At 41.2% G+C, this 12,784-nt stretch overlaps 1 protein-coding gene across 2 annotated transcripts in view; it reads right to left on the bottom strand.

Moving 5' to 3' along the window:
- The window catches only part of LOC102686568 (rho guanine nucleotide exchange factor 26), a 40,171-nt gene that overhangs the window by 14,557 nt on the left and 12,830 nt on the right, over window positions 1-12,784 (bottom strand). For both annotated transcript variants that reach the window (XM_006637504.3, XM_015360792.2), the window contains exons 7-11: window positions 8,374-8,526; window positions 7,858-7,987; window positions 6,397-6,471; window positions 6,028-6,117; window positions 2,584-2,738 (exon numbers count right to left, since the gene is read on the bottom strand). In XM_006637504.3, the coding sequence (XP_006637567.2) occupies window positions 2,584-2,738; window positions 6,028-6,117; window positions 6,397-6,471; window positions 7,858-7,987; window positions 8,374-8,526 (603 nt within the window). The remainder of the gene's footprint in view (window positions 1-2,583; window positions 2,739-6,027; window positions 6,118-6,396; window positions 6,472-7,857; window positions 7,988-8,373; window positions 8,527-12,784) is intronic.

Here is a 12,784-nt window from a genome sequence, read left to right as displayed (position 1 = left end):
GATGGACCAGTCTGGTTTATTTTGATCTAAAACCATAAAATTTTGTGAACTTAAAAACCTCATGGGTATTGGAAAAGTAAAGTTCTGGATTATTTTCATTATTTCAACAGTGGAAAATTGTAAACAATGTAGCTATGAAAGAAGGTCAATTTAGACTAACAAAGGGACACGTTCATGCACACGAATTCTAAAACCACAACAATCTGTGGCTGTTTACAGTCTCCATTTTTAACAGACACACCTTGTACCAGGAATAGAAAAACCGCCAGGCTGTTGCACAATAAAAAAAAAAATATCACTACAAACACAGGTTATACACATCAGTCTCCCATTCCAGAGTCACACGCAGAAATACAACTGAAAGTAACTTCAGTTGCACTCCTCTTTAGAATACTTCCACTCTATTATCAAGCCACACAAGCTCATAGTGAACTGGACTGGCATCAGTCCAGGCTTGCGCAAGAGCAGACAAAGTAGCCGGACCATTGTAGTTACAGTCCTTGGAACTAGAGGAGAGACTCAATCACTGTCAAGACGCAGAGCTGACTGACCTTCAGTGAGGACTGGCAATGGGACTTCTTACAAGGTATGCGAGAGCAAGCAGCATTTCTGAAATACTAGGGCATATCACAGTTTACTAAAGCAACAGGACACGAGAAGACATCTAAGGGGCTGATGTCTTCTTGGGCCTAAGGACAGCACTGTGTTTTGTTGTGGCAGGAATAACCTGTGATAATTTACAGGCCATCATTAACATCACAGCTGGTGACAGAATCACAGTCAAAGGCATATCTAGAACCTACAGACCTGATTCCACATACTGAAACATGAAGACTGAAACGTACATCTGTTGTCCTCTTTAGCTCTTTCAGAACAATGTACTGTATAAGCTTCCATTTCCTCCTTCCACTAAAAATTCCACATCCCAGCTAAAAAAAACCCAGAATATAGTAAAATGAAGGCACGTCAAGTTCAAAACTGTATGAGAACGAGGTGCAATCAGAGTTCAAAGTACCATCACACTCCGTAAAATAAACACGCTCCCCGTGAGAGAGGCACAACGCACTGCGCAGTAAAAATAAGCACTGCAGATCCAGGGCATCTGTGTCCAGTTTAATGAAGAGAGCTTGTTAAAGCAAAACACGCGAGGGACCAAGAACAACAAAAGCAAAGGCAGCTGTTTGTTTTCTAAAAAACCTTCTTATATAACCATTCCATATTGAAGTACCTGCAAGAAAAACAGTGAGTAGTACATCTTAAAATGTTCAAAGTATAGCAAGAGAGGTCCATTTGGATGAAAACAAAAAGAAAAATCACTGGTTTCTTGCCAGACAGTACAAATCAATATTATAATTTTGTATCAAATTCAAAAGCACAGCTCAGCAGGTTGGATCGGTAGATGGAAATTGGATTCTGGAAGGAGCAGTTTTTACATTCCTTGAAACCCGAGTGATCCAGTAGCAATGGAATCTGTGAAAAAAAACTACTAGGCCACATAATTTGTAACAAATCAGCCTTTTTCATTGTCTGTCAGACGGGCTCCACGCTGCGAGGTGTGCCCTGACCTCCCTTCACACAGTTGGAGCTTTTTCCGACAAAAAGGAAAGATAAGACACACATTTCTGCTCCAGGAAACAGAAATCTACATGTCTTTTTCAGCAACGTATCAATGAAGCCAGACCATTATCTTGAGTATAGACAGTGACATTGAAACAGCAGTATCTTAAATCCCACCCCTAAAAGGGTTCATCACCATTTAAGCCCCAAAAGTAGTCAGCTTCCTTTCTGTAGGCAAAGCCCTCTGACTGAGAGAGATGCCCAGTGCCTGCGAGTACTGAGAGGCACGTGAACCCATAACTCACCTCGCCACTTAAACTGTTCTCTGAAGCTATGCGACTGGTATGTCAAAAATCTGAATTCGTAAGCTGCTGTAAACTGACCTATGATTCGTTTTATAGAAAAGCCACATGGGAATCCTCTCATAAATACAGCTTTTCTCATCTGTGCATTTGATGATTCAAAGTGAACTTCCATCAGCTCTCGTGCAGATGAAAGGCAAGGAATGAAGAGTGCTCTGCATAACTGCACAGCTGCAAGAAACCGATCTTTCCACTGGAGGGGGACATCAGAGAAAGTAACAAATCAGGGATAAAAAGAAGAAAAAAATATTTTTTAAATCTAAGAATAACATACCCATGTTGACTTAATATTCTGGCAAGGAGGCACATCGAAAACTTCAACCAGATCATTGTTATGGCATTCAACTAAAACAGCATAGCGCATAGCACAGCTCTCACACGCTGAACAGCGTTCCAGAGCATTCGCCTTCTGCATCTTTACTTTATAAAGTTGTACTCTGTGCAAAACAACACAAGCATCACAACCATTTCATAAAACAGGGGCCAGCCACATTAAAATGATCTTCCTGGAAAAAAAACATCTGTTTTTCCGCAATGCTGCCTTGCTGTTCTGGGACATGAACATGGACTTTCTCCGAGGGGTGCGAGACCCAGCTGCCAGGCATGGACATGTCCGAGCAGCCCCCCCCACGGTGAGTCCGGGAACACGGCTACATCCACCCACCTTTTCTTCCTCGTCACGATGAGGACGTCGTTGAAGAGGAAGAAGTACACCTGCTGCCGCGAGGTGCGCTTGGAGAAGATCCCGTTCTCCTCCACAAAGGCAGTGAGCTCCCCTCTCTTCACCATCCACCGGGAGGAGGACACCAGGGGGAAGGGCTGAGGGGCGAAGCGGGATTTAGTCACGGAAGACAAACCTTGAAACAAGAGCAGCACAGGAAGTGTCCTCCTTTCTCAACCAACAGCCCTCGCCTGCTTCTGAATGGGGCTTCCAGGTCTCAGTACAGCCTGTGGCACAGTATAAATGAAGCATCAGCCCTTGCTCCCACATTAAATATCCTCAATGGAAGGAAACCGCCTTGACACCTAGTGCTTGTCAGCCTGTATATGATCCACTACTTTTTGCAGTATTTGCGACATGCAATGCCTTTCCCCCCTCTCAGTTTTGTGTGCAATGTCTACATTTATTTGTTACCAGGACGAACATGTTCCTTTTCCTAGAGTTTATCTGGACGTCCACTTACTGGACAGTTGCTTGAAAATGTCCAATCTCTCCGTGTGGGTAAAGGCTGAAACAAAATACTGTCTCCTAGATTTGCCTCAGCGGTACAATAACACCTGTACAGATCTGTTCATACAGTATATTCACTTGTGAGAGTACAACATGCAACATATCCATATCACTGTAGCATTCGTTTTAGACCAGCTGCTTGTTTGCCAGCGACTGAGCTGCAGCTGTAAAAGGTTCTGAGAAGCCAAGTGTTGCAGAGCCCCTGACAAAGTGTGAGCAGCTGCATTAATGGCAATTTTTTTAAGAGCAGCTCACAACACCAGCTTACTCCGAGTTTCAGACATCTGCCTGGCACAACTGTGCAGAGAGCATTTTTCCCACACTCGCTCAGACACTTGTTGCTGTTTGACAACAGAAAATGTACGATTATGAAGAGGCAGCACCATGCCAGAGGCAAGGTGAAGTGCTTGTTCATCTTTGTTTCGCTAAACGTACACCTTCAGAATGTTTTTGAGTCGTGAACAACAAAATGACAAAGCTGTGCTTACACCATTCCATCTACGGTGATCTGAGCAGTCAGAATACTAAAGTTTCTCCTACAGTTTCATGAACTGCAGTATTGTATATCCTGCATCGTGAAACATCTGTAAATGACCTTTGTTTCATTTCCAAAAAAATACATTTAACCTAAAACTACTCCAAGAGGAAATACCTAGGAGCTTATAAAAATAATTTCTGAGCACCATATTCAGGATCGACCTAAGCACATCCACCTCTGATTTGATTTTCTAAGCATCTGAAGTAAGCAAAAGAGTTCAAATATACTTAGTCCACCTTAATGTCATATATTCTCATTGCACCCATTTTGTTGTACCACATTAAAGGATTAGATTCTCTCTGTAAATTGCAAACACTAAAGAACTGCATTAGCTCCTTTAACTTCTGAGACACTCATACCACAATATTTGCACAGCGCCATTTCATCAAATCTGAATTCCCAACAAAGGGCAAAGATCAGTTATTTGGCACAAATGATGTCGTGAATATTATTTGCTTACAAATTACAGTCATTTAACTTGACACATGCCAAGTGATCTAACACTAAACTCACACAGGTGCAACATGCAGAGCTTTCTGGCAGTGGAGGGGAAACAGAAACCGTTCAGCGCAGTGTTACGTGATATTATCCTGAATCGAGTGTAACTTATTGTTCAGCAGCCTCATCCTCTCAGAAAATACAGCCCCAGTTTTTCACATCCCTCCACAGTTCTGTGTGCTCATAAAAAGCAATGAAAATAAAGCAAAAGACTAATCTTGGACTTGAAGAAAACAATTAATAACTCCACATTCCTGCTCCCTACACCGTTGCAAAACAAGATGGCAGGGAGATGCCCACCACAAGCCAAGGAACAGAATACAGAGGGACTGATCAGTGTGCGCTGACTGAGTTTCAAGTGGTTCTGTCTGATGAAGTCTCTGAACAGCACTGAGCCCTTGAAACCTGTGCTATATGTACTGCAGCTCAGTGGTAGTCCGATTTGCCTTCTGCCAACCTTCCCAGTACCTCCTGAAGCCTCAGTTTGCCCTGCACAGTCAAATCCCGCTCTGTGGGATTAGCCAGGACGGGACAAAGACATTCCTGTTTCCCTAGTGTGAGAGGGGAACAGTCAATCCTCTTTCCTCCTGTGTGAATCGGCCGCCAGTCTCCAGTGTATCTGAACCACACGCACAGCTGTATTCCCGTATCTGCAGGGACTTCCCAGCGACTCCCATACTGTTGCTATTTGCTATTCCAAACTCCGCACTAGACAAACACCACAGCTGGGGACAAATACTGTTGGCACTTCCGCATCTAAAAGAAGATGCTATCTGATTTCTGAAAAAAAAAAACAGTTTTTGCCAATGAAGTGTCCCTGTTGAGGTCAATCCTGTACATGCCCATACTCGGAGCGCGTGTGAGACCAGTGTTGAGCGCCCACGAGGCAGCCAGGGATCGTACAGATTTCTGTTTGTTTCTCCATGCGTGGGCTTGAGCGTGTAAAAGTGCCTCTCTTGTTCCGGCTGCTTTAATCCGAGTAATAAACCATTTACAGGTGCTCCATGCCCCCTCAAACACTCCTCTACCCGAACACTCCTGGCACCTGAGCAGGATTTTCTTCCATGCCTGCAGGCGATGTGGGGACAAAAGCCAATTTTACGAAGGGGTCTGAAACTGACCTCGTTGGACAATATCTACTGTGTTGAAATTAGCATATACAATGTACTGTATGCAATGGGGTCCTTGTACCCAGTTAAATTTGATATAAAGAATACTATATGTATTGGTTTTGCAATGTCCATAATTGTAGCATCCAAATGTTCCAAAATCCATAATTCAGGCAATAGCCAGAAAATAACCCCAAAAGTTTATTTTTTTGTTAGCTATGGGAAGTCTACTGTACAGAACCTCTTTATAGCTGTAATGGAAGGATAGGGGTGGCAAAAATAAGGTTAATGGATCCATTATTGACAAAAAGCTTTTAATTCCCAGTCTGGGTATTAAACGTAAAAACATGTTAAAGCTAAGCATGGTGAGGTTAATGCAGAGGATTGTGCAATGAACTCCCACATGCATCAAAATTACAGCTCATTACCATTAAGAGGATCAACTTTAAAAACACGCTAATTTCTGAAGCTTTTCCCTCTGGAGCAAAAACTGAAACTGAACTGAGGGTGAAAGGCCTCTTACCGAAATGCAGCACTTGTGGAAAAGATGCTAATTTTTTCTTCTCACTTTAAACAGTGTGCGATAATTATCTGGAGGTAGAAAATGAGGCACACAACTTGGCATAACCGGACAAGAACAGTTTGACACAATAAAAACTCATCAGCAGCAACCAGGCCCTGCTGAATGACATTTTTTCCTTCAGGGGACAAAAATGCAACAAACAAGCCTACCTTGATCTTAAATTCCAGCTGGGAGTTTATTGTGTACATCATTTCTGTCCTCTCCATTCTCCTGGCTCCTTCATTGCATAATCGGACCAGCTAAAACCAGACAGGAAGCAGGATGTTTGTCACCATCTTGTTTTTGTTTAGGATTTATCTGAAAGTCCCTCTTTCCTACTTAAACAGCAGCTCAAATTCGGCTCACTATCCACAGCAAAACAGTAACAAATGAAGAGGAACCCCAAGAAGGATAACCAAAGCAGACTGATCATGAACATAACTAATATTACCACTATTATTGGACACTTTGCATCTAAAATGATGTGAATAGGGCCCAACAAATCCCCAAAAGAAAAAAGAGATCCCATTTTCCCTCACCTTGCTCACTGCCAGAAATGCCTTTTTGCAGGATTCGTGTTTTGCGGAGTCTTTTGCTGTTTTCTGACAGATAGTCTGCAAGACAAAGCAGTCTAATTTAAAGACAGGAACAAAGACAGAAATTCCAGAGTCTCAATTCCACTGCATTACTGTAATTGCACCGAGCCATGGAATAAACAGCATTAATTCAGGTACTGTACACAAAAACCAACCCAATTATTCAAGAACTCCACATTGCAGAAGAAGTGGATCTACAGTAATTTCAGATTATTTGACAGTACACTGCATTAAGAACTGAATACATATCACTGGTCCTACAGCACAGTGAAAAACACCAGCCTACCCTTAAGTTTACACAGTTAATAATTAAAACTTTAGAGAATGAAGAGACACTGGCAAAAGACATGTTAATTGTTTAGAAACCTGGAATATTTTCAAATTGGTTTCAATTTGTTGTGGCATTTATGGGAACACAAGACGTTAAATTAGTTCAAAATACCCACGTTAAGCATGAAGTGTTTTCAGTTTGGAAAGAAGCATTTGTAACCAATATCTGTAGATCTTATCCTAGCTGTTTCTCTCTTAACTGTTTAACATATTTTTGTCAATTAAGATGTCTGAGCTTCCAAAAATATACAACACTGTAGGATATAAAACAACTGTTGAAAATCTCAGCTGTAACAAGGCCAGAAGAAGACCACAAAAATAGTTCTCAACTCAACACTACAACATGTTATTAATTTATTTGACTGATGTCTTTATCCAAAGCAACTTACATTCATATCTGTTTACACAACTGGGAATTTTACTGGAGCAATCTGAGTGAAGCACTCTGCTCAAGGGTACATCAGCAGTGCTCCACCTGGGACAGTCTTGCAGTTCCACAGTTACACAGTGCACAGTCCTAGCCATTATTCTGTCTACATGCAACTCTTGGGCTTTGGCAAGCTTCTCTTGGGAAGAGGGAAGTTAATGGTGGAGGAGACACAGAGTGACTCACAGGACTTGCAAAGGTGGTCTCTGCACCAGAGGATTGTGAAGGAAACGCGAGACTGCAACGAAACGCAAGTACACGTCAGACGTCCACGGAAATCTCGCTCTACTTTGGACCATGCTTAATAACTTTATAAGGCTTTATAAGGCCACGCCAACTTCGGCCACAAGATCGACCCTCCCCTCTCCAGTCAGTCCTGAAAGGAGGTACAAACAGCCCTTACTTGTTTGTATGCTTTCTTATGGTTCCTATGAATTTTCCTTTGGATTTCCCGCACATACAGTATATGGGAGCCTCTATTCTCTGTTTTAGAGCCACAGGGGGAACACTGCTGGGTTTTCCTGACCCCCAAAACAGACTCCAAAGCCCCGTCTTCAGTGAGGCTGCCTCTTCATTTCTGCAGGTGAAGCCGGACTAGCTGTAGGGAAGCTGGGCCCCAAGACACCATCGAGAGCCGCGGAACTTACATCCATCAGGAGAGGCAGGCGGGTGACTCGCTGCATGGGCAGGATGAGGAAGGAGATCATCGGGAGGTTCCTACAGTCGGGATGACTCTCGATTCGGGAAAGCACTTCCTTAAAGGAGGGGTTTTTAGTCCTGTGTCATGAAGAAAAAGTTCCAAAACAAGTGAGCTCACAAGACATATGAATCTTTGATAATGTACAGGTATTAACATTCTAAACAAAATGACACTGGAAAAAATGTATCAACCTACCAACCTATTAACTATACCTTTGATGTTTGATACAATCTTTACTACAGAGCCAATGTAAAAGTGCTTTCCTCTAAATGCACTTATAAGGCTAACACATCTAAGGTTCTACTGTAACCTGCTTGTCCCAGACTATTGACAAAAGAGCATCTGACTGTCAGACCTGTTATCTTGTTCTCTGCTGCCATTTGTTTATTTCAGGATCACATGGACAAATGTTGCTTTCATGCAGTGGCTTAGCAGCCTGCAGAGACAAGGGTGTAGAGCTTACAGAAGCTTCTGCAGAGTCCGTTGCTGGTAAACTTCATTGGAACAGTATGTCACATAGGGGTCAAAGGTCGACATGGCATGTTTTTCAACAATGTCGCTGATGTCATCAATGACAATATTCTGTTGATGCCTGTCCTCCAGCTCTTTAAAGAACCTTCAAAAAGAGCAGGAAATGTCAAACAAATAATTATAGGAAACTCCAGAGACAATACATTAAGTAAAGCAGTCCAGACTCGGCATGGGATCGTTTTTTTTTTTTTTTATTCCAAGACTGAATCTGAAGATAAGGAGAAAATATTGGCTTCTACATGCAAAACTAGATCCCATCAGCACAAACAAAAATGACACTCGCCTGGATAATCACAACCATGTAAGTTAGAGAGAAGGACTTTTGTTTTCTGGTGACAATTTGTGAAAATGGAAAGGAAGACAAGCAGATTTTTATAACTTTATGATACAAGGCCAAAGCTTTACTTTTCCACCACTTGCAGGCTGAAAAGTGGGAAATTGGTAAGTCACATAAAACGGGAATTTTAAGCTTTTCCTGTTGTCTGTGCAGAGAGTCTTTCACAGTGTATCACTTTTCAACTGTTTTCAATGAAACCATAAACTGTTTCCATTATTAACAACACTGCAGTTCCAGGGTGGTATCTACCATGACCTCTCACAAGGTGACTGCGACCCTCTTATTCCTGTTTTTAATCTTCAATTTGTGTGTGCGATGTTGAAGGGAATCCTAATGCATTTTGTCAATTTATAATACACTCAGATAGCTGCCACCCCAGCCACAGAATTCCAGCTCAAGTGAGTGGAGGTCAAAGAGTTTAAAGGACAAATCATGCAGGCACTAGGCTTCAGAACCTACTGTATTTTAGAGATGATGAAGTAAAAAGTCATCTTGTGGGTCTTGTCTTGGAATATCAGAGCTTTAACACATGCATTTGAAAAACATTTTAGATGTTATGAGAGGTTTCAGTGTTTTGAAGAACAAGCACTGACACTGGGAGAAGCAGATTTTGAAGTGTGTTAGATTTAATCTAAATAAACACTTCAAGTCCTACTTACAGGCTAACATAACTGAGCCTTTAACATCTTGAACAGAAAATCTGAAGGAGACCTGATTCAGGTAATCAAAATCCTTGAACGCTCAATCCAATGGCCTTCTTCCGAATCAGCAGTGAAACACAAACCAGAGGACAGTAATGGAGGTTGCACCCAAGTGTAAACACTGAGAGGAGGAGGCACTTTCTTACATAACGGATTAAGGGAGTCTGGAACAAACAACCCAGCCCTGTTACTGCAACCGATACCCCGGCTTCGTTGTAGAAACAGATGGATGAGATTCTTGGATCAATTAATTACCAGCAGCCAAGCAATACCAGACAGGCTCAATGGCCTCTTCTCATCTGGAACTTTTCTTATGTTTTTAAATGAGAAACACAAAGACGGTCACAAACGAGAAGAGGGTATTTGGTCCATGGAGCTTCATCTGGATGCCGATTAAAAAAGACCAAGAGATAAGCCTAGGTCTGGTTTATCCCCAACATGAAATGCACACTTTATTAGGTTATGAGGAATGAGATTGTTCAATAGTCAGATATAGAAAACAGTAATCTGAGCAAACACATGAATTAGTCTGAATATCACAGATAGTCCATTATTGGTATTATATTGCACAGTATCTTTGGTACCTGATGAGATGCTGACCCTTAGTTTCTATGTCTTTGCCTGGGCACGATCCAAATGGAAGCAAGAAGGAAAGAAAAAAAAAACAGTGTTTCTGCAGCACATTAAAAGTGTGATGGGAGGACGATCTTCATTGTATTTACACAAGTGAAAAGAGGTTCTCATCACATCCAAACAAAGCAATTCACATTGCTCAAACATGGAGCCAACTGGAAATCACCCTGTGAATAAATGGCCATTTACAAAACAAAGAAAAGAGCCTGCTGAAGACAGCAATGGTATGCTGACATTAAATACATGTTCAGTGCGTTCCAGGAACAGATTCCATCATTTAAAAAAGGGTCTAATCAATGAGTGCCTCCCTTACGATTGTATTGTTAAGAAGGCAGCCCTGCACTATGTAACCTTGGATTAATATCTACTGTAAGTGGAATTACACAGGAGCCACTGCGCTGTCGCCTGTTTGGGGAGTACTGTTAATTAGCGATACCCTGGAGCACACAGTGTATGTGTTCTTTATCATTATACTACTTAGCAGTGTCATTAGCCTGAAACAAAAAGATATTACTTCCCTTGGGTCTAGGAAATAACAGCAGCAATCCATCTGTGGACGTAGATCTGGCTAATGGCCATGAGCAGGAAGGGATACAGTAAAAGCAGTTTTTAAAAGGCCACTGGAAGCCAGCTGAGAGCACGTGCCATGCAGATCCTTGAAATGCTGTGCTCACATTCTTTCCCAAAAAAAAGAAAAAAAAAAGAAGCTCAGCTATGAACCTAAACAATAACCTTGTTTCGACAGCATAGGAACACTGGCAAGGACGGGGGACTGTGAATCTCTGAACTGCTGAACAGCACAGTGCCACAGCACTCTGAGCAGATGAAGACATCACCTAACCAGAATAAAACGTAGTAAAGATACAAGACATCAACCATCCTGACCCACGCTCAAACTTTTGTTTTTATCTCAACACAACTAAAAAAATGTCATACATGCAGGGATGATTGAGCAAATACAAAATAAAGAAGACTGTACACAGCGGCTATGAAAATGTAAGAATCCATGTACAGTAGTTCAATAGCCCTAAGCTTTGTATGTGATGAAGAATGTTTCTGTTTCATCTCACCCTGCAACATTCTGCCTTTGTAGGCTAGGCCACACCCTCTGGTGTGTTAGTCTTAAGCAATGAAGTACGGATGAGAGTAGTAATGATTTCTGGAGCAGTTTTAAGTAGTTTGGATACTAATACGTGCATTTCAACTATGGAACAGTGATCCTTGCCAACAACACATACTGCACATTGCAAATTAATGACATTAACACAATCATCCTGTGGTCTCGTCTTTCTGTCTACTATCACAATGGTTGGCTTGGATGTGCAAAACCAGCAACATGGCAAACCACCCAAAAAAAGGCATTAAGTAAATTATTATTTTCTTTAAGAATTTACACAGATCACATATATATAAGGAACAAAATATTTATATTTTTATCAATTCCCGATTTGTAGAGAATAACGTTCATCTTCCTTTGGTAACTACAATGAAGTGAAAGGACAGTGAAAGTGTCTGCTACAAAACTGTTACAGCTGCAGATCCAGCTGGGAAACAGCGCAGTGTAATTCCTAAGGTAATGATTAATCAAAAGCTCTGGAGCAGGAGCCTTTCATTATGAAAACGAAATGAAGCCTCAGCAAAATATAATCAGAGAGACACTGCAACGTAATGCATTTCCCTTACTGTCATTGTTTTTTTACTGCATCACTACAGAGCTGACAGAATATGGGGCTATGGGGAGAGCTGCTCATATTTGCAATGCTAATTTGTATTTAAAACAGTCAAATAAAATGTGTGCATTTATGCTTCGTAATTTTTTAATGAGCATTATAAACCCCTAAAAAAGGTTTCTTGTGAAATAATCAGTCTATCTCAATCTTCTTTCGCAAAGATCACTTATTAATCTGCTCTTTCCAATTCATGATCTTTAAAAATGTGCTGTAGCTGGGCTCTCTCCTGGGCTGCCCTTTCCTTCTCACCATCTGTTTAGTACAAGGGTGGGGTCCAGCGCTCTGTTGACAGAATATTCACCTTGCCAAGACCTTTGAGAACAAAGTGTTGCTGGAGGAATTAGATCTCTCTCAATTGCTTCATTTCTTTATATGACTTGTAAACCACATTGCACAACTACATTACCTTACCAGAATGCTTTCTTACAGGACTATGACTCAACAATTATCTTTAATTTTGAATAAAACTATTTCAGAAATGTGATACTCTAACTACGCAAGTAGCTGGACCAGTATGACAGGTTCTTTGTTTCCAAAGAATTCAGAAAAGGTTCTTAAGTGGATAATGTATTTTTGTTCTGTGTTACTGTAAGTCAGCGCTTTTCAAAAGGCTTTCAATTCATCCTCACCTCCTTAGAATGCATCCAAAGACCCATAAGATGACAACTGTTGTTATATCTTCTTAATGCAAGTCTCATCACCTTTTTCATCTACCGAAACATTTCCTTATTTTGTAAACAAGTATAAGTGGTGACTCCAACAACAGCAAGTCTGTAGTTGACTCTAGCAGTGGAATCTCATTATCCTGTTTGTCTTTTCTGTATTCACTGGTACAATTAAATTACCTGGGACAGAATAATTGTTTTGTGTCTCAATGGTCTTTTCCAGGTCAGTGCAAAACTCCTTCAATATACATATATTTAAAAAAATGGTATTCTGTTG

The sequence above is a fragment of the Lepisosteus oculatus genome, chromosome 13 (assembly GCF_040954835.1).
Source record: "Lepisosteus oculatus isolate fLepOcu1 chromosome 13, fLepOcu1.hap2, whole genome shotgun sequence".
Lineage (NCBI taxonomy): Eukaryota > Metazoa > Chordata > Actinopteri > Semionotiformes > Lepisosteidae > Lepisosteus > Lepisosteus oculatus.
Note: the sequence above shows the minus strand (reverse complement) of the source record. Positions and strands in the feature narration are given on the sequence as shown.